General features: G+C 43.4%; 1 protein-coding gene across 2 annotated transcripts in view; it reads right to left on the reverse strand.

Annotated features, from left to right (window-relative positions):
* Window positions 1-1220: 1220 nt before the first annotated feature.
* Window positions 1221-23237, reverse strand: part of SYNC (syncoilin, intermediate filament protein) — a 28270-nt gene continuing 6253 nt past the window's right edge. For both annotated transcript variants that reach the window (XM_060784114.2, XM_060784115.2), the window contains exons 2-4: window positions 18570-19521; window positions 4010-4134; window positions 1221-1781 (exon numbers count right to left, since the gene is read on the reverse strand). In XM_060784114.2, the coding sequence (XP_060640097.2) occupies window positions 1721-1781; window positions 4010-4134; window positions 18570-19514 (1131 nt within the window). In that variant the 5' untranslated portion in view covers window positions 19515-19521 and the 3' untranslated portion in view covers window positions 1221-1720. The remainder of the gene's footprint in view (window positions 1782-4009; window positions 4135-18569; window positions 19522-23237) is intronic.

Consider the following 23237-nt stretch of genomic DNA (forward strand, 5'->3'; position numbering starts at 1 on the left):
AAAACACATTGCCCAAACACGAATCAAGGAACATGAAAGACACTGCAGACTAAGTCAACCAGAGAAGTCAGCCATAGCAGAGCATCTGATGAACCAACCAGGACACAGCATATTTGAGAACACAGAAAAGCTGGACCACTCTAACAGCCACCATGTCAGACTGCAAAGAGAAGCCATTGAACTCCACAAGCATGCGGACAGAAAGGAGGAACCTATGAAAATGAACAAAATTTATTTATTTACTTTATTTATATACCGCTTTTCTCAGCCCTCGGGCGACTCAAATCCGGCTACTAAACTAAATAAACTAAAATCTGGACAGTAAATAAAGAGCAACACTCAAAAAGCAGGGGGATTCTAGACAAGAATCAGTCAGGCCAAGCTAAAATCTCCCAACAAAGGATTCTCTGAGGCAGCAATCAGACAGGCTTTGAAGCTGCAAGGCCATTAAATGCTAATCAAGGTGGCCAATTGTAACATTCACACCTCAAGCAGACGAGTTCTTTCTCCCACCCTGCACATTCCACAGATGTATAAACCTTCCTTGCTTAGTTTCCAACAGACCTCACAACCGAGGATGCCTGCCATAGATTTGGGCAAAACGTCAGGAGAGAATGCTTCTGGAACATGGCCACATAACCAGGAAATCTCACAGTAATCCAGCGATTCCGGCCATGAAAGCCTTCGAAAACACTTTGTTTCAGTATTTGCATTTCTTAGCTTCATTAGATTCTGACTCGCGTAGTTTTTTTTATAGAATAGGCAACTTCATTATTGTACATTGTACAACAAAATTTTGGGCAGTGCTGATTTGTCAGCTCATTTCAGTTAGAACTACATCCCTAGAAAGTGTGTTTGTGTGAGCTGCTTGTGTCCATTGGTTGTTGCCAGCAACATTTTAACCACTAATGGTTTTGTTTTGCATTGTTTCTATGCCGGGATAGAAAACACTGAGCCTCATATTTTGTTTTGCAGTCCCCTGAAGCTCAACATTTTCCTTTTTGGGGCAACAATTGAAAGAAAGACCAAAACCTGTCCAGATTAGTTCAGAGGGAGTTTCCCCTTTTCTTCCTCTGAGGCTGAGAGTGTGTGTCTTGCCCCATTGGGTTTCCATGGGCAAGCAGGGGTTTGAACCCTGGACTCCAGAGCCATAGTCCAACACTCAATTTGGCTCTGCTTCTACATTACCATCAACACAAAAGCAGTTACTCATTGAAAGGTTGTTTTAAAAGACTTGTTTATAAAAACATTTAATTCTATTTCAGTTTCTTGTTCCATAACAGGTTCCAATTACAAGCAGATGGCTTGAAGGACAAAAATAAAGCAATGTTGGCAAACATGCCAACATGTTGGGCATAGACAGTATTTTCAATATGGAGCTATCCCTGAGGCCAGGCCTGAATCCTGTTGGTTAATCCCAATGAAAACACACCCATTAGATCAAATAGTAAACATGACTCAATTGCATCGATTTGGTGGGTCTAGTTTGAACTAAGTAGGATTTAGGCCCATATTTTCTTATCATGGAGTTCTGCATAATACATATCTGTTGACATGACCTCTATCCAGCGTAGCTCCAAAAACGAGAAGATCACTCACAACTCCTTGTTGTATAAAATGATGGAATCCATCATAGTTGATTTCTTGCCCATTGGCTACTACTTAGTAGTCAGGAGACTGCAATAGTAAATAAGACTATCCAGGCTTGTGAGTTCATGATTCAGTCTTGTCCTCCTTTAGCTTCGGACTTGCACAGTTGTCCATAGATTTCTAAGCAGTCCCTGCGAGGATGGAAACAGGATTATCAAGACGTTTTCGTAAGCAAATGCATCTTGCGAAGAGTAGCCAGAAGAAACATTAGAAGAATGATGCCTTATATTTAGACCAGTGGTTCTCAACCTTCCTAATGCCGCAACCTCCTAATACAGTTCCTCATGTTGTGGTGTCCCACAACCATAACATTATTTTTGTTGCTACTTCATAATTAATTTTGCTTGGGAAGTCTGATCTGGCCACAGTGGTCCACGCGCTTGTTACATCCCGAATAGATTACTGCAACGTGCTCTACGTGGGGTTGCCTTTGAAGACTGTTTGGAAACTTCAGTTAGTCTAACGGGCGGCAGCTAGATTACTCACTGGAGCATCATACAGGGAGCATACCACCCCCCCTGTTATGTCAGCTCCACTGGCTGCCAATCCAGTTCCGAGCACAATTCAAAGTGCTGGTTTTGACCTACAAAACCCTATACGGCTCCGGCCCAGCGTACCTGTCCGAACGTATCTCCTTCTACGGCCCACCTCGGAGTTTAAGATCCTCTGGGGAGGCCCTGCTCTCGGCCCCACCTTTATCACAAGTGAGACTGGTGGGGACAAGGGACAGGGGCTTCTCGGTGGTGGCCCCTCGCCTGTGCAATTCACTCCCTGGGGAAATTAGGTCATCAACATCCCTCCTCTCTTTCAGAAGGAAGTTAAAAACCTGGATATGGGACCAGGCCTTTGGGTAAGCTGGCAGATGGATAAAGGACAATGACGACCAGAGTAGGAAAGGACTATGATAATGCTGGATGGACTATGGATTTTTGAATTGGCGAACATTGACCACAAGATGATTTTATTCCTATTATGGTATTAATTTGATTGTTTTAACTAGTTATAATTGTTGTTATATTGTATTTTGTATATTGTATTTTGTGAATTGTTAGGCATCGAATTGTGCTTTTTGTAAGCCACCCTGAGTCCCCCCCTAGGGGGTTGAGAAGGGCGGGGTATAAGCGCTCGAAATAAATAAATAAATATTGTTATGAATCATAATGTAAATATATGATATGCAGGATGTATTTTCATTTAATGGATCAAATTTGGCGCAAATACCCAACACCCAAATTTGAATACTGGTGGGAGTTTTTTTTGGGGGGGGGTGTTGATTTTGTCATTTGAGAGTTGTAGTTGTTGGGATTTATAGTTAACCTGCAATCAAAATTCAAACAACAATGGATCTGGACCAAACTTAGCACAAATACTCATTATGCCCAAATGTGAACACTGGTGGAGTTTGGGGAAAATAGACACTTGAGAGTTGTAGTTGCTGGGATTTATAGTTCACCTACAATCAAAGAGCATTCTGAACTCCACCAGCAATGGAATTTAACCAAACTTGGCACACAGGACTCCCATGACCAACAGAAAACACTGGAAGGGTTTGGTGGGCATTGGCCTTGAGTTTTTAAGTTGTAGTTCACCTACATCCAGAGAGCACTGTGGACTCAAACAATCTGGAGCAAACTCGGTGTGAATACTCAACATGCCTAAATGTGAACACTGGTGGAGTTTTGGGGAAATCGACCTTGACATTTGGGAATTGTGGTTGTTGAGATTTATAGTTCACCTACAATTAAAGAGCATTCTGAACTCCACCAGCAATGGAATTTAACCAAACTTGGCACACAGGACTCCCACAACCAACAGAAAATACTGGAAGGGTTTGGTGGGCATTAGCCTTGAGTTTTGGAGTTGTAGTTCACCTACATCCAGAGAGCACTGTGGACTCAAACAATGATGGATCTGGAGCAAACTTAGCATAAATACTCAACATGCCTAAATGTGCATACTAGTGAAGTTTTGGGAAAATCGACCTTGACATTTGGGAGTTGTACTTGCTGGGATTTATAGTTTACTTACAATCAAGGAGCTTTCGGAATCCCACCAACGATAGAATTGGGCCAAACTTCCCACACAGAACCCCCATAAGCAACAGAAAATACTGTGTTTTCTGATGGTCTTTGGCAACCCCTTTGACACCCTCTTGTGATCCCGACCTCCAGGTTGAGAAATGCTGGATTTCTCAACCGGTTATGATTCCACTTTACATGGAAGGACAAGGATTGGCGTTGCAGGACCTGCTTGACAAGTCTCTACAGTGAGAATGTGTCACTTGCTCCTCTCTTTCACTAATTAAACAAATGGTCACATCCCGATTTTATTAGGTATGAAACAAAAAAGCTAAACCTACTTGTAAATGGATAGCTCCTGGTGTAAACTGGCCCTCAGCTCTTCCAATTCTTGGTTTTTTCGCTGCTGGAGCTGCACTTCGTTTTTGAGTTCTCTCAGCCTTTCTTCCATCTCCTCGACTTGCTCCTGTAGGGAGAAAAGCACCAGAATTAAACAAGTTTAACTGTAATCATGACTTTTTGTGACCATTATGCAAAACCCCTCACTAAATGGTAACCTCAGCATGAAAATATATTCAAATCGATTGTGCTTGTCTAAGCAGGGTGTGCCAGCTCTCAATTGCAAAATGGTGTTTGATGACGCAACCATAGAGTTGGAGCTGAAGGAGCAATGAATATTCTGCAAACTTACTGGCATTGAGGAATCTTACAGGAACTGACAGAGCCTTGTAAAGAAGAGTGTTGGGTTTGTTGTGTGTGTTTTTTTGGTGAAGTGATAGACTTGGAGAAAATGTAATTTTAAGATCACTATGAGGCCTCAAAGAAAAGGCTGACACAGGATAAGCTCAGTTCATCCTGAGTGCAAGATAGACTCTTGGTATTTGATCCCAAAAGCACATGATCCCTTTTGATCTTGGAAGCTAAGCGAAGGCAGCGATGATATGTACTTTTATATTAGTCACCTCCAGATTGGATTACTGTAATGCACTCTACGTGGGGCTGCCCTTGAAGACGGCTCGGAAATTTCAATTGGTACTTACTTACTTACTTACTTAGGCGATCCCTCGCTTTCCGAGGATGATTGTCTTCCAGTATTCTTGTGGGTCCGTATGTGGCTGTGGAGCCCTATTCTTCATCTTCTTCCGCAGTGAGGGCATTGGTTTCCAGGTGGAAGGCGATCTCGGTCGGGGTTGGCTTGACGCGCCTTCCTCTTGGCACGCTTCTCCCTTTCACCCTCCATTCGTGCCTCTTCAAATTCTGCAGCACTGCTGGCCACAGCTGACCTCCAGCAGGAGCGGTCAAGGGCCAGGGCTTCCCAGTTCTCAGTGTCTATGCCAGAGATTTTAAGGTTAGCTTTGAGCCCATCTTCAAATCTCTTTTCCTGTCCACCAACATTCCGTTTTCTGTTCTTGAGTTCGGAGTAGAGCAACTGCTTTGGGAGACGGTGGTCGGGCATCCGGACAACGTGCCCGGTCCAGCAGAGTTGGTGGCGGGGGACCATCGCTTCAATGCTGGTGGTCTTTGCTTCTTCCAGCATGCTGATGTTTGTCCGCCTGTCTTCTCAAGAGATTTGCAGGATTTTCCGGAGGCAGCGCTGATGGAATCGTTCCAGGAGTTGCATGTGACGTCTGTAGACAGTCCACATCTCACAGGCATAGAGCAGGGTTGGGAGGACAATAGCTCTATAAACAAGCACCTTGGTATCCCTACGGATGTCCCGGTCCTCAAACACTCTCTACTTCATTCGGAAAAATGCTGCGCTCACAGAGCTCAGGCGGTGTTGTATTTCGGTGTCGATGTTGACTTTGGTGGAGAGGTGGCTGCCAAGGTAGCGGAAATGATCAACATTTTCTAATGTTACACCATTAAGCTGTATCACTGGCATTGGAGAGGGGTTGGTTGGTGTCTGCTGGAACAGCACCTTGGTTTTTTCAATGTTCAATGACAGGCCGAGCTTCTCATATGCTTCTGCAAAGGTGTTTAGAGTGGCTTGTAGATCTGCTTCTGAATGCACACAGACGACGTTGTCATCCGCATACTGGAGTTCTATAACAGATGTTGTTGTAACCTTGGTTTTGGCTTTCAGTCTGCTGAGGTTGAATAGCTTGCCATCTGTCCGATAGATGATTTCCACTCCGGTGGGAAGCTTCCCATCAACAAGATGAAGTATCATAGCAATGAAGATGGAGAATAGAGTTGGGGCAATAACACATCCCTGTTTGACACCGGATTCCACTTTAAATGGGTCACTTTGGGAGCCACTGCTGTCCAAAACTGTTGCCAGCATGTCATCATGGAGGAGCCGCAGGATGTTCACAAATCTGTTAGGGCACCCGATTTTTTGGAGGATGGTACAATTGGTACAACGGGCGGCAGCCAGGTTACTAACTGGAGCGACTTACAGGGAGCGGTCTACCCCAATGTTTAAGGAGCTCCATTGGCTGCCGTTAATTTTCCGGTCCCAATTCAAGGGATTATTGATTATTATTGAACAGACCAAACAGACCTCACCTCTGAGGATGCTTGCCATAGATGCAGGCGAAACGTCAGGAGAAATGCCTCTAGAACATGGCCATATAGCCCGAAAAGACCCACAAGAACTTAGTAAAACACATTTAAAAACTATGGCTGGGCCAAATGTAATTAAGTTTAAAAATAATGCTGGGCATGAACAAGATAGAGGAGGTGGGGCATTGGGGAAACATACAAGCAGTCCTAAATCAGTATAAAGTGCTTTTGGAGGACATAATGCTAAGGGTTCATTATTCTGGGAAGGCACACTGGAACAACCACGTCTTCAAACTCCTAAAGACTGCCAGAGTTGGGGCATGCCTGATATCCTTAGGAAGTGAGTTCCAGAGTCAAGGGGCCACCACCGAGAAGGCCCTCTCTCTCGTCCCCACCAATTGCACTTGCGATGCAGGTGGGAGCGCAAGTAGGGCCTCTCCAGATGATCGAAGAGATCATGTGGGTTCGTACACAGAAATGCAGTCACGCAGGTAGGTAGGTCCCAAACCGTTCAGAGCTTTGTAGGTAAGAACCTGCACCTTGAATTGGGTCCGGAAAACGAATGGCAGCTAGTGGAGCTCCTTAAACAGGAGGGTTGACTGCTCCCTGTAAGGAGCGCCAGTTAACAACCTGGCTGCCGCCCGTTGGACCAACTGAAATTTCCGAGCCGTTTTCAAGGGCAGCCCCACGTAGAGCACATTGCAGTAGTCACCAATCTGGAGGTGACTAAGGCATGGACCACCCTGGCCAGATCATTTTATTGGTCTCTAATTTTATTTTGAAATTTACCAGTTAGCTGCTGTATTTCCCAGCATAGGCTTATACTCAAGTCAATACATTTTCCTAGTTTTTTTTGTGCTAAAATTAGGTGCCTCGGCTTATATTCGGATCGGGTCAGTATATACGGATATTGTATTTTTCGTCTGATAAGCTTTGCTGAATAAAAGATTCTGGAAAAGTCCTCAGTGCTTGCATTTTGAAGCTACTTGCAGGGCTGATTTCCTGGTTTGTATCAATCTCTTAAAAACAAAGATAAGTGTCCCATCCTTTACTGCTTAAATAATAGGTTGTGACAACTGAGATGCCTGGGAGTCATGATGGTAACTTGACACATGTCCCACCCACAGGCCATTTCCTTAGTGTTCGGGTCTTGTAGGACTCTGGTGTTGGAAAGGGCCCTGGCACGAATCGAATCGCGGAGTGTGCTGACCTTTCAGATGATGTTACGCAAGGTCCAGGGATGCCTTTGGGGATTCTTCCGGGCTCCATGTGCAGCGAACCAGAGCAAGGCCATGGGCAAATGTTTATTGGTTGCCTTTGCACAAAAATAGGCCTCTATTTCTGTGGGTTCCAGAAAGGATCTCATCACATGGTTGGAAGCAAAGCTCAGTTGAGAGGTAAATAGAAAAAGGCAGAAGACTATTTTTGTGCAGGGCAAGAAAGAGCTGGATGGCGAAGGGAACAACAGGGTTTATGGACTGAATAGGAAAAGAAATATTAGTGGAGGAGATTGCAGGTAGCATGTCCTTCCAATTGTAATGGTTTCAATTTATTTGTCGTGTCAGGGCACCCAGTCAATTATATTACATTTCTAACAGAACAAAGCAAACAAACAGACAAAATCCAAAAATTGTGAGTTTGGTAGTTGATTAAATGTCCTTTGACCAGTATCTGGCCACTTGGAGTGCTTCTGGTGTTGTTGCAAAAAGGTCCTCCATTGTGCATGTGGCAGGGCTCAGGGTGCATCGCAGCAAGTGGTCAGTGGTTTGCTCCTCTCCACACTCGCATGTTGAGGATTCCACTTTGTAGTCTCATTTCTGAAGGTTTGCATCTTGTGGTGCCCGAGCGCAGTCTGTTCAGCGCCTTCCAAGTCGCCCAGTCTTCTGTGTGCCCAGGGGGGAGTCTCTCATTTGGTATCAGCCATTGGTTGAGGTTCTGGGTTTGAGCCTGCCACTTTTGGACTCTCGCTTGCTGAGGTGTTCCAGCGAGTGTCTCTGTAGATCTTAAAAAACTTTTTCTAGATTTAAGTCGTTGACGTGCTGGCTGATACCCAAATGGGATGAGCTGGAAATGTCTCTGCCTTGGTCCTTTCACTATTGGCTGCTACTTCCCGGTGGATGTCAGGGGTGCAATACCGGCTAAGCAGTGTAATTTCTCCAGTGGTGTAGGGCGCAGACACTCCATGATAATGCGGCATGTCTCATTAAGAGCCACATCCACTGTTTTAGTGTAGTGAAATGTATTCCACACTGGGCGTGCATACTCAGCAGCAGAGTAGCACAGCACAAGGGCAGATGTCTTCACTGTATCTGGTTGTGATCCCCAGGTTGTGCCCGTCAGCTTTTGTATGATATTGTTTCTATCACCCACTTTTTGCTTGATGTTCAGGCAGTGCTTCTTGTAGGTAAGAGCACGGTCCAGAGTGACTCCCAGGTATTTGGGTGCGCTGCAATGCTCCAGTGGGATTCCTTCCCAGGTGATCTTCAGAGCTTGGGATGCTTGTCTGTTCTTGAGATGAAAGGCACATGTCTGTGTTTTAGATGGATTGGGGATCAGCTGGTTTTCCCTGTAATAGGCAGTAAGAGCACCTAGAGCTTCGGAGAGCTTCTGTTCTACAGTCTCAAAGCTCCCTGCTTGAGCAGTAATGGCACGATCATCAGCATAGATGAAACTCTCTGTCCCTTCTGGCAGTGGCTGGTCATTTGTGTAGATGTTGAACATTGATGGAGCAAGCACGCTCCCTTGAGGCAGGCCGTTCTTCTGTTTCCGCCATCTGCTTCTCTGGCCCTGGAACTCAACAAAAAAGCTCCTGTTTTGCAGCAGGTTTCCTATGAGGCGGGTGAGGTGGTCGTCCTTTGTGATATTATACATTTTTCTCAGGAGGAGGCGGTGGTTCACAGTATCATAGGTTTCAATGCAAATGCAGGTCTCCAAATCCCATCAAATCCCGCTTGGCAAGGGATGCGGGTAGCTATAGCCCAATCTCCAGAGAGCTACAGCTTCTCCCCTTCTCTAGCATCTGTTTTCCTCGTACGAAAAGCAAACGGATTACGGAATCACCTTTCTGAAAGAGCTTAGATTACATGGGCAGAGAAAGGGATGCAAAGGGGATTAGAGGGCGATGCCTGCCATGGATCTGATGAGTGCTGCAGCTGCTGGTCCCAGCAACTATGGCTGTAATATCTGTTGTGGGGCGAGAGCCTGTGGATCTTGGCCATGTCAGGATCTTGACATCTCTTCATTTAGAATCATGTCTTGTTTAAAGGGATGGCATTTTGAAAACCCGCTTCCAAGTACAGCTATTCCTAGTTGTACAAGTCAAGTAATGTATTTTTCCAGCCAGACGCTTCTGCAAGGTTGACAAGAAGGGCATGGAAATAATATCATGACAAGTGATTGGGACTTTGACTTAGAACAGTGGTTCTCAACCTTCCTAATGGTTCTCAACCTTCCTAACCTTCCTTAATACCGTTACTCATGTTGTGGTGACCCCCAATCATAACATTATTTTTGTTGCTACTTCATTACTGTAATTTCACTACTGTTACAAGTCGTAATGTAGATATCTGATATCTGATATGCAGGATGTATTTTCATCCACTGGACCAAATTTGGCATTTGAGAGTTGTAGTTGATTTTTGTCATTTGGGAGTTGTAGTTGCTGTGATTTATGGTCCACCTACAATCAAAGAGCATTCTGAACTCCACCAATGATGTAATTGAAACACTTTTAGCACATAGAACTCCCATGACTAACAGAAAATACTAGAAGAGTTTGGTGGGCACTGACCTTGAGTTTTAGAGTTGTAGTTCACCTATATCCAGAGAGCAGTGTGGACTCAAACAATGATGGATGTGGACCAAACTTGGCACAAATACTCCATATGCCCAAATGTAAACACTGGTGGAGTTTGGGGAAAATAGACCTTGACATTTGGGAGTTGTAGTTACTGGGATTTATAGTTCACCTACAATCAAAGAGCATTCTGAAGACCTGTATTTGTATTGAAACCAAATTTGGCCCGATAGAATTGGGCCAAATTTCCCACACAGAACCCCCATGACCAACAGAACATACTGTGTTTTCTGATGGTCTTTGGCGACCCCTCTGACACCCCCTGGCGACCCCTCCAGGGGTCCCCTGACCCCCAGGTTGAGAAATGCTGACTTAGAAGGTCTCTGTAAATAGGGGTATCATTTAAATGGGGTGACCTGTAGACCTGAGTTCATTTATCTTTCAGGTACTTATACAATGAATGTAAAATGGATCCCATCACCCCACCTCAAAGTATTAAATCTATTATGTGTTAAATATACGTTTACTACGTAATTCATACCAAGCCAACACAATACTGATCCAATCTAAACTGATGAATTTGGGGTTGCTGTGAGTTTTCTGGGCTGTACAGCCATGTTCCAGAAGCATTATCTCCTGCAGTTTCGCCCACATCTTAAAAGTTGTGAGGTTTGTTGGAAGCTAGACAAGTGAGGTTTATAGACCTGTGGAGTGTCCAGGGTGGGAGAAAGAACTCTTCTCTGATTGAGGCAAGTGTGAATGTTGCAACTAGTCACCTTGATTAGCATTTAATGACCTTGCAGCTTCAAAGCCTGGCTTGTTGCATCCTGTGGGAATCCTTTGTTGGGAGGTGACTCATTGATTCTTGTCTGGAATACCCCTGTTTTTTTAGTGTTGTTCTTACTTTTCTGATTTTAGAGTTTTTTTAAAATACTGGTAGCCAGATTTTATTCACTTTCTTGATTTTCTCCTTTTTGTTGAAGTTGTCCACATGCTTGTGGATTACAATAGTGTCTCTGTGTGGTCTGACATGGTGGTTGTTAGAATGATCCAACATTTATGTGTACTCAAACAATATGCTGTGCCATAATATGCCATTAAAGGCTAATCATTTGCAACGTTCACACCTACCTCAAGCAGGCCTAGAAAAGAATCAGTCAGGGCCACCTCCCAATAAAGGAGTTCCCCAGGCAGCAACCAGCCAGGCTTTGAAGCTACAAGGCGATTCAATGCTAATCAAGGTGGCCAATTGCAGTATTCATACCTACCTCAAACAGACAAGAGTTCTTTCTCCCACCCTGGACATTCCACAGATATATAAACCTCACTTGCCTAGTTTCACACAGACCTCACAACCTCTGAGGATGCATGCTATAGATCTGGGTGAAACGCCAGGAGAGAATGCTTCTGGAACATTATTATTATTATTATTATTATTAACTTTATTTGTACCCCGCTAGCATCTCCCGAAGGACTCGATGCGGCTTACAAAGGCCAAGGCCTCAATACACAACATAACAATACAACCTAAAGCAAATTAAAACAATTAAAGCAATATTAAACAACAAAACAACAAGCAATAAACAATACACCAAAAACACAATAAAACTGGCCGGGCCAGAGTAATGGGTACAGAATTAAAAGTGCTGATGTGACAGGTGATACGTAAGGATTATAGGGTAGGTGCAATGTGCAGTGTGCGGCAATCTTAGTTCTAATAAAGTGCTTCTGGGACTTGGTATTGGCGATTTCCTAATCTGGGAAGGCACATCGGAACAGCCAGGTCTTCAAGTTCTTTCTGAAGACTGCCAATGTAGGGGCCTGTCTAAGATCTTTGGGGAGGGTGTTCCAGAGTTGGGGGGCCACCACAGAAAAGGCCCTGTCTCGTGTCCCTACCAAACACGCCTGCGATGCAGGTGGAATCACAAGCAGGGCCTCTCCAGATGACCGAAGTGAACGCGTGGGTTTGTAAACAGAGATGCGGTCACGCAGGTAGGCTGGTCCCAAACCGTTCAGGGTTTTGTAGGTAAGTACCTGCACCTTAAATTGGGCTCGGAAAATAAATGGCAGCCAGTGGAGCTCCTTGAACAGAAGGGTTGACCTCTCTCTGAAGGGAGCACCACTTAACATCCTGGCCGCAGCTCGTTGGACCAGTTGAAATTTCCGAGCCGTTTTCAAGGGCAGCCCCACGTAGAGTGCATTACAGTAGTCCAATCTAGAGGTGACTAAGGCATGGACCACCCCGGCCAGATCAGCCTTCGCGAGGTACGATCGCAGTTGGCGCACGAGTCTTAATTGTGCGAAAGCCCTCCCAGACACCGTCGATGCCTGAGCCTCAACAGCCCGGAATACTCGCAGCAATCCAGTGATTCCGGCCATGAAAGCCTTCGACAACACGCTGATGAATTTTTGATTAAAATGCTAATATCCTGTCTTCAAGACTAGCTCAAACATGTGCCTGGATGGTAGATTTGATATATCATTAAACTAGCCAGCACAAATGACTTGAAGGCACACGGCACCAAAGATAATCTATTTCTTACTGGGTGTGGACAATTAAAGGACACAGTTGGCCCTCTTTACTCCCCCAAAATACTTCTAGATTTCATATGAAAGTATCAGTTGTGTCCCATAATGTATTATTATTATTATATTATTATTATTATTATTATTATTATTATTATTGAGATATTGTTATTATTATTAATAATAATATCGGTCCTTCCTCTCTTAAGACTCAAAGTGGCTCATGACACTAAAAGCAATACAGATTGCAATATAAAACCTACAAGTTATGGAAATTAAAATGGAATTAAACACAGAGTCTTAAAAAATACATAAAATTACATAAGGTAATGTACCATGTGCCTCATATTCCTTGGTGTCTTTTCTTTGTGTCCAGGAAAATATATGATTTTGATATAGACTATTTAAAAGCACCTCAATTGCAACGGTGATTAAAAAACAAAACCTGTGCCATTTAATACTTAATGCTCTGTCCAAGTTCCTAAGAGGAATGCACTGCATTTGGCTCGGGAAATGGGCTTATGCCATCATAACTGTTTGTAGCTTTATATTTTATTTAAAGGCTTGTTTTTGAATGGAATCCCTGTATGTAGGTGTTTCAAAAAAGAATACCTCAAACTCTTTTATATACCGAGATGTCCAATTTGCCCACAAAGATGTCCTTCCACGGGTTAACTTTCTCTGTCCCTTAAACCACAAGGCACACCCTGTTTCCATTTGATTAAATAGGCTCCAAACCTTGGCCTGGAGGCAAAGCAAAAAAGGTCTCCTCTTTAGTCCTACTTCCTCATAAACACATTGAATTACTATATATACTTGAGTATAAGCCAATATTTTCAGCCCTTTTTTGAGGCTGAAAAAGCCCCCCTCGGCATATATTCGAGTCAAAGTTCTTCTTCTTATTACTATTATTACATTTATTAGTTTGCTCTATTATTATTATTATTACATTTACATTATTTTGCTCTATTATTATTTTGATTACGTTTATTATTTTACTCTATTTATTACTATTATTACATTTACATTATTTTACTCTATTATTATTTGGATTACGTTTATTATTTTACACTCTTATTATTACATTTATTATTCTACTCTATTATTACGTTTATTATTTTACTCTATTTTTATTATTATTATTACATTTACATTATTTTGCTCTATTATTATTTTGATTACGTTTATTATTTTACACTCTTATTATTACATTTATTATTCTACTCTATTATTACATTTATTATTTTACTCTATTTTTATTATTTTTATTATTTACTCTATTTATTATTATAATTATTACATGTATTATTTTACTCTATTTATTACTATTATTACATTTATTATTTTACTCTATTTTTATTTTTATTATTACATTTACATTATTTTACTCTATTATTATTTGGATTACGTTTATTATTTTACACTCTTTATTATTACTTTTATTATTCTACTCTATTATTACGTTTATTATTTTACTCTATTTATTATTATTACATTTACATTATTTTACTCTATTATTATTTTTAATACACTTATTATTTTACTCAATTTTTATTATAATTATTACATTTATTATTTTAGTCTATTTATTCCTATTATTACATTTATTATTCTACTCTATTTCTATTATTATTACATTTACATTATTTTACTTTATTACTATTATTACATTTATTATTTTGCTCTATTATTACTGTTATTATCATCATCATCATTATCATCATCATTTAATAACTTATTAATCGCCCTCCATCCGAGAATGTTCTAGGTCACTGTTTCTCAACCTGGGGGTCGGGACCCCTGGAGGGGTCGCGAGGAGGTGTTGGAGGGGTCACCAAAGACCACCAGAAAACACACTATTTTCTGTTGGTCATGGAGGTTTTGTGTGGGAAGTTTGGCCCAATTCAATCATTGGTAGGGTTCAGAATGCTCTTTGATTGTAGGTGAACTATAAATCCCAGCAACTACAACTCCCAAATGCCAAGGTCTATTTCCCCCAAACTCCACTAGTGTGTACATTTGGGCATATTGAGAATTCGTGCCAAGTTTGGTCCAGATCCATCACTGTTTGAGTCCACAGTGCTCTCTAGATGTAGGTGAACTACAACTCCCAAAACTCAAAGTCAGTGCCCACCAAACCCTTCCAGTATTTTCTGTTGGTCATGGGAGTTCTGTGTGCCAAGTTTGATTCAATTCCATCGTTGGTGGAGTTCAGAATGCTCTTTGATTGTAGGGGAACTATAAATCTCAGCAACTACAACTCCCACAGGAAAAAATCAATACCCTCCCCTAATCCCACCAGTATTCAAATTTGGGTGTATTGAGTATTTGTGCCAAATTTGGTCCAGTGTATGAAAATACGTCCTGCATATCAGATATTTACATTGCTATTCATAACAGCATCAAAATGACAGTTATGAAGTAGCAATGAAACTAATGTTATGGTTGGGGATCACCATAACATGAGGAAGCGTATTAAGGGGTTGCGACATTAGAAAGGTTGAGAACCACTGCTCTAGGTGATTTACAGCTAAATTACAAAAGATAAAATACATACATACAAAAATTAAAAATCAACAGGGATCGAATGCTCTAGTAATAAGCCATGTCTTAAGTGCGAGAGTAAAAGGCCCTAAGTTACGCATAGCTCTCATGTAGGGTGGCAAGGAATTCCACAAGGCAGGGGCAGAAATAGAAAAAACACTGTGTCTGGTCCTTTCCAAGTGCACTTCTCTAGGACCCGGTATATGGAGTAAGTCACGTTGGGCTGGTCGTTGCGACCTCCGATGATGGGAGAAGGAGGGGCAGTCCCTAAGGTACGATGGACCCTGGCCGTAAAGAGTTTTAAAGGTCAGAACTAGCATCTTATACAGGCCACGGTACTCAGTTGGAAGCCAATGTAAATGTTGCAGCACTGGTGTTATATGGCATTTCATGGGCGTTCTTGTGAGTAATCTGGCTGCCGCATTCTGGACAATACGAAGCTTTTGGGTCGTAGACATCGGAAGGCCCACATACAGGGCGTTACAATAGTCCAGCCTAGACGTGACCGTGGCATGGATGACAGTTGCCAGAGCTTCGTCAGATAGGTAGAGTGCCAGTTGCCTCGCTTGTCGTAGATGGAAAAAGGCCTGTTTGCTGGCAGCAGCGACCTGAGCTTCCATTGTCAGCTGTGAATCCAGGATGACGCCTAAGCTCTTAACAGTGGTCGATGGAGATAGGGCAGCACCATCGAAGGTGGGTAATGGAGGAGTCAGACCTGCCGGACGGCTATGCCAGAGAATCTCAGTCTTCGCCGGGTTCACCTTCAGTCTGCTAGCACGTAGCCAGTTTGACAGAGCTTCCAGACATAGGGTGAAATTGTCTGGAATTGACGTTGCTCCAGGCTCCAGGCGCAGAAGGAGTTGGGTATCGTCTGCATATTGGTAGCAGTCCAGGCCGAAACTCCGAGCCAAACTAGCAAGGGGTCTAACGTAGATGTTGAAGAGAAGAGAGAATTGCACCTTGGCGGACCCCACATAGGAGGGGGGATCTATCGGAGACTTGATCCATGTACTCCACACGTTGACTCCGGTTCCGGAGAAACGAGTTGAACCAATTGAGGGCCTGACCACAAACTCCGGACATGGCGAGACGGTGAATCATTAGATCATAGTCGACGGTGTCAAACGCTGCAGTTTTACAGTTCCATTATTTTACTCTATTAGTTTTTATTACATTTATTATTTTACTCTCTTTATTATTATTAGAAGAATACGTAAACACATTTACATCGAAGAAGGTTAGAGTAATGATTTAATCAGAGTTGGACAGTCTTATCTTAAATTACAGTTTCATGTAAATATTCAAAAACATTTAACCTACTGATGCCTCAATTAATGTAATTTTATTGGTATCTATTTTTATTTTGAAATTTACCAGTAGCTGCTGCATTTCCCACCCTCGGCTTATACTCGACTCAATACCTTTTCCTGATTTTGGGTGCCTCGGCATATATTCGGGTTGGCTTATACTCGAGAATATACGGTACATTATCACCCAGAACACAAAGCAAGACTCTATTGAATCTCTATCTCAAAAAAAAGATGTCTAGTTTTAGGCACTGTTTGGAATTGGTGAGTTGTGAAGGCAAAGATTTGAGAACGGCCTCTTCGGGAATTAACCAATGCAAATGTACAAACAAAAGGAAAATTGTTTAAATAAGCATGTGATCAATCAATCAATCAATCGAGAATAAGAGCTTTTAAAGTGTCACATAACTAATATTAATCAATAGCTTGAAGTTCATAGTTGCTTTCTTGAGAAACTGGCTATTTCGGATTTCAAGTGAAGGGTCTCCATGTCTCTGCTAATGTTCCAGAAGAATAGCGAGATCCTTAACCTCACGGCTCTCAGTCTTTCAAACCTTAAACCCTATTAATTGCATTGCCAACAAACCAGTTTCCTCCCAATGTGGAAGAATTAAAAAATGCCATTTTTTTCTGAGAAGGGTATTAATACATTTACTGACATTCTGCTGTTAGTCACCGTTTGCCAACGTCCAAGGAGGGACGTTTAGTAGGGTTTTTTCTTTTCTTTTAAGGAAGTAAACATAAAGTGCCAAAAATAATGATTCCATTTGTAGTGGAACATTGCAATAATGCAGTGAAGATTAAGTTTTAATGGTAACTAAAACATAAGGAAATTCAAGGACATATCACAGTACTATCATTAGGAATATTGCATGATTAAACCATCTAGAAAACTGCTGTGTTCTACTACTTTAGAGTATGCAATAAATCAGCAAATCTACATTATACCAACAATTGAGAAACAATGGCCTAATCTCTTGTCAAAGGCTTTCATGGCCGGAATCACTGGGCTGCTGTGAGTTGTCCAGGCTGTATGGCCATGTTCCAGAAGCATTATCTCCTGACGTTTCATCCACATCCATGGCAGGCATCTTCAGAAGTTATGAGGTATATTGGGGGAAAAAAGAAAACTAAGCAAGGGAAACTAAGAAGGGACCTTCTATATATCTGTAGAAGGTCCAAGGTGGGAGAAAAAACTCTTGTCTGTTTGAGGCAAGCATGAATGTTGCAATTGGTCACCTTGATTAGCACTGAATGGCCTTGCAACTTCAAAGCCTAGCTGCTTCCTGCCTGGGGGAATCCTTTGTTGGAAGGTGTTAGCTGACCCTAATTGTTTCTTGTCTGAAATTCCCCTGTTTTGGAGTGTTACTCTTTACTGTCCTGATTTTAGAGTTTTTTAATACTGGTAGTAGCCAGATTTTGTTCATTTTCATGGTTTCATGGTCTGGCTATCTATCTATCTATCTATCTATCTATCTATCTATCTATCTACCTAAACAATACTGAAATTAGCATACAACTGATGCACCTTAGAATCGGAGAAATACGGTCTATAGGTTTAATGGCCTTACTATTATTAATGTATTATTTTAACTGTGTTGTACTCTGCCTTGACCATTACAGAGAGGCAGGTAAGCAATGGAAGTGATTTTTTTTTTTTATCGTGTCAGGAGCGACTTGAGAAACTGAAAGTCACTTCTGGTGTGGGAGAATTGGCCGTCTACAAGGACGTTGCCCAGGGGACGCCTGGATGATTTGATGTTTTTATCATCCTTGTAGAAGGCTTCTCTCATGTCCCCGCATGAGGAGCTGGAGCTTATCAAGGGAGCTCATCCTCCTCTCCCCGGATTCGAACCTGCGACCTGCCAGTCTTCAGTCCTGCCGGCACAGGGGTTTAACCCACTGCACCACCGGGGGCTCTTAATGGAAGTGATGATGATGATGATGATGATATCTATCTACACAATATTGAATTAGCATACGTCTTACAATTGATGGACCAATAGCATCGGAGAAATACGGTCTATAGGTTTAATGGCCTTACTATTATCAATGTATTATTTTAACTGTGTTGTACCCTGCCTTGACAATTAAGAAGAGGCAGGTAAGCAATGAAAATTATGATGATGATGATGATGATGATGATGATGATAGGGAAACGGGCCTTGCCATAGACACTGGTTCTAGAACATGGCCATGACTTGTGTCATCGAGACGTACCTTGTACTGCAGCACATCTTCGTCCCGCTTCTGCCGGATAAGCAGGATCTGCTCCTCTAGGCTCCGGTTCTGGAGCTGGAGCTGGCTGACTTCTCCCCGCAGCGGCCGCAGTGCCTCCTTGAGCCTGTGGACCTCGCCCTGTGTCTCCCGCAGAGCCACACGGCTGGCCTCCTGCCGCTCCAAGAGGCGCATCATCCTAGGCTCGTAATGTTCCTCTAGGCCTTGACGGCTCTCCAGGACAAAGGTCTCGAACTCCGCAGACAGGCGGCGGCTCTCCTGCAGGTAGACGCTGTCTCTGCGACGGCGAGGGGCCCTCAGCCTCTGCCGGAAGCGCTCCTTCTCCTTCTCGCAGGCCTCCCGCAGCTGGGAGAGCTCCTCTGAGAGTTGACGGATCCGACCTTCCAACTCCTCCTGGTAGACAGCAGACTGGGCCACCTCATGGCGCTGGGTCTCCAGCTGGTACTGGCAGGCCACACACTCCCGGGTCACCCGGAATAGCTTCCGCTTCACTTGCCGGATCTCGTCCCGCAGGTTGCTCCTCTCCAGCTCCACTTTGGCGTGCAACCGGTAGGCCTCCAGGATTTCTTGGTGGGCCTTCCGGATCTCCTCGAGGGCCGGTTCCCTTAGGAGCGAGAGCTCCTCGATCAGCCGGTCCCTCTCCTTCTCCAGCTCTTCCACCGCTTCAATGCACTCCTGGAAACGCTCTCCGATGTCCTCGATGCTCATGAGTTCGTGTTCTTCCACATCCAGGTCCTGGCCCATCAACACTTCCTGCAGCTCTGCCAGGTCTCCCACACTTCCGTAATCTTCTGGTCCATCAGAATTGTTCATGCACAGCATCTCAGAAGCATCCTCTGCCACAAATGCCATCCTTGCGGCCCCATCGCTGAGTACCAAGGGAGTCTCAGTCTCATCTGGTTCCGGAAGGGGATCCAAGTCTGCCATCGCTTCCCTGGAAATGGAAAAGCAATCTGTGAATCAGGTCTATAAATCTCCCGTGTGCCACTAAACTCCAATGGGGAGAAAGGAAGCGGCCATTAACTGAGTCACGACCTTGGCAACTCTGACCAGCAGTAATGTCTTTCAAGGGTTTTGCAAAAGAAAATGGAAGCAAAATATTGTTCTTTTATTGGTCAGAATGCCTTAAGGGGTTTTGGCCAGTGTGATGTAGTGGTCTGAACACTGGGAACTAGGGTTCAATTCCCATTTGGGCCATGGAGGCCAACTGGGTGACATCAGATGAGTCACATACTCTCAGCCTCATAAAATCCCGGGATCGGTTTGCCTTAGGGCGGCCGTAAGTTGGAAACAACTTTAACGCACATAATAACAACAACATACTCTTAAAGCAATCTGCTGGGAATATATGACAGTGCAGAAGAACATATAAACACAGATTATCACATAACATCCATGTAGATACCTTTTGAGCATTGTATTACAATTCTGGATTCAACTCCCCGCTCGGCCATGGAAACCCATTGGGTAACCTTGGGCAAGTCACATTCTCTCAGCCCCAGAAAACCCCTTAGAATGATGATGATGATGATGATGATGATGTTTTTTTATTATTACCCGCCTCTCCTTTCAGCCATCACTTGGAAACACTCGAAAGACACAGAATAACAACTGCTATTCTTAAAGCATTCAGGAGTGATATAAAATGGCAAAAGAAAATATAAATACATATTACCTCACACTGCATAACGCTATAATTATATTCACACCTCAGAAATTTCTGGATCAGGAATTGAAACCATTTATTAGACAAGTGAAAACATGTGAACAAAGGCTAACCTTGTAAGGAGAAAACCCTCTGAAATGCAAGGGGCTGCCATCAGTCGACAGGTAACGTGACGGCCCAGACAGACAGAAGGAGATGACAGGATAAATGCATAACACTGAATAGCATAACACTGAATAGCCCTAAACGGTTCTGGCCCAACTTACCTGTCTGAACGCATCTTCCCTTATGAACCTGCTAGGACTTTAAGATCGTCCGGGGAGGCCCTGCTCTCAATCCCGCCTGCATCACAAACACGTTTGGTGGGGACGAAAGACAGGGCCTTCTCAGTGGTGGCCCCTCTACTATGGAACACCTTTCCTGGGGACATTAGATTGGCCCCCTCTTTCTTAACATTTCGGAAAAGACCCAAGACTTGGTTGTTTGAGCAAGCATTTGAAAATGCAAGGTAAAAGACATAGGAATTAGAACGACTGGACGACGAGATGGGATAATGCTTTTATTAAGAGACGCAAATGATATATGTTTTTAATATTTTTCTTATGGTTTTATATTATGTATCAATGTTTTTAAATGTTTTATGGTATTTTTGGGCATCGAATCGTTGCCATTGTAAACCGCCATGAGTCGCCTGAGGGTTGAGAAGGGTGGTATACAAATACAGTAAATAAATAAACAAACAAATAATAGCATGTGTTGGACTAACAGGAAGGAAAGGCCAGGAAGATGTGAAAGAGTCTACAAGAATGGAAGGACTTCGAGGCATTCGTTCAGGCGCCTGGATTTTAAAAACCATTCTGTTCTTTTGCAGACAAGCTCGGCTACATTCACGATTTGGTTGGAAGGTGCCTCTATATACCAATGGCCATAATTTTGCCAGGCAAACAAAGCAAGTCAACAGGATTGGCTGGAAAGGTTTGGAATCCAGGGCCTGTTGTTCAATCCCTCTGAAAAGTCTGTTTGCAAGGATGGCGAAATCACATGGCATTTCGAAGGCACATCAACCCAATTCTGAAGGAGCTTCCTCCCCTGTTTTGAGAGTCCTAAGGATGAGATTCGGTTTTCCAAAACTAGATTCCAGATAGTGGCTGGGAGGCAGATGGCTGGGTGCCATGGAATCTAATGACTTAGATGAAGGGTTAGAAGGAAGGATCATCAAGTTTGCAGACGACACCAAATTGGGAGGGATAGCCAACACTCCAGAGGACAGGAGCAGGATTCAAAACGATCTTGACAGATTAGAGAGATGAGCCAAAATTAACAAAATGAAGTTCAACAGTGACAAATGCAAGATATTCCACTTTGGCAGGAAAAACGAAATGCAAAGATACAGAACGGGGGACGCCTGGCTCGAGAGCAGTACGTGTGAAAAAGATCTTGGAGTCCTCGTGGACAACAAGTTAAACATGAGCCAACAATGTGATGTGGCGGCAAAAAAAGCCAATGGGATTTTGGCCTGCATCAATAGGAGCATAGTGTCTAGGTCCAGGGAAGTAATGCTACCCCTCTATTCCGCTTTGGTTAGACCACTTTACCTGGAATATTGTGTCCAATTCTGGGCACCACAAGAGAGATATTGACAAGCTGGAATGTGTCCAGAGGAGAGCGACTAAAATGATAAAAGGTCTGGAGAACAAGCCCTATGAGGAGCGGCTTAAGGAACTGGGCATGTTTAGCCTGAAGAAGAGAAGGCTGAGAGGGGATATGATAGCCATGTATAAATATGTGAGAGGAAGCCACAGGAAGGAGGGAGCAAGCTTGTTTTCTGCTTCCCTGGAGACTAGGACGCGGAACAATGGCTTCAAACTACAAGAGAGGAGATTCCATCTGAACATGAGGAAGAACTTCCTGACTGTGAGAGCCGTTCAGCAGTGGAACTCTCTGCCCCGGAGTGTGGTGGAGGCTCCTTCTTTGGAAGCTTTTAAACAGAGGCTGGATGGCCATCTGTCAGGGGTGATCTGAATGCAATATTCCTGCTTCTTGGCAGGGGGTTGGACTGGATGGCCCATGAGGTCTCTTCCAACTCTTTGATTCTATGATTCTACGATTCTATGAACCGTAAAAAAAGGAACAAGAACACGGTTTGTAGCAGAAGATGTTCCAAACCCATCCTGGCACCGCCTGTTTCGCTTTGCATCCCTCTGGGTCCTGCCTTCTCTGCTAAAAGGACATTTGAACGATGTGCAAAGCCATTCCTCCAAAGGCAAGAGAAGCCCCATGCCTGACAATGAACATCTCAAAACAGGTGAGAGTCAAAGCAGGTGTATTTAAGGAACGCTACTTGGCAATAACAGTTCTTTTTTTCTTTGTTTGGAAGCAGCACACACCAGTTGAAGATGCTGGCCTCATCTACATTGACCATTTCAGGCAATTTAAAGTCAAGAGAAATCCCAATTCAAAGCTAGCTTGAAGCTACGGCAGGTTGACAATGAATTCCCCCAAAAATGTGCAAAAGAAAGCCTTTGTTTGCTTATTTATTTACCATACTTGTACCCCACCCTTCTCACTCCGAAGGGGACTCACAGCGACCTTGCAAAGGCAACAATTCCATGACACATATACATATAAAAAGGTAAAGATTTCCCCCCTGACATTAAGTCTAGTCGTGTCCAATTCTGGGGGTTGGTGCTCATCTCCATTTCTAAGCCAAAGAGCTGCATTGTCTGTAGACACCTCCAAGGTCATGTGGCCGGTATGACTGTATGGAGTGCCATTACCTTCCCGCTGGAGCGGTACATTTACATGTTTCTGAACTGCTAGGCTGGCAGGAGCTGGGGCTAATAGCGGGAGCTCACCCTGTTCCCTGGACTCAAACCGCCGACCTTTTGGTCAGCAAGTTCAGCAGTTAAGCAGTTTAACCTTTTTACATGTATATGTGTCATGGAATTGTTGCCTTTGCAAGGTCTGCTGTGCCAACGGGGGCT

Source organism: Anolis sagrei, chromosome X (assembly GCF_037176765.1).
Source record: "Anolis sagrei isolate rAnoSag1 chromosome X, rAnoSag1.mat, whole genome shotgun sequence".
NCBI classification, from domain to species: domain Eukaryota; kingdom Metazoa; phylum Chordata; class Lepidosauria; order Squamata; family Dactyloidae; genus Anolis; species Anolis sagrei.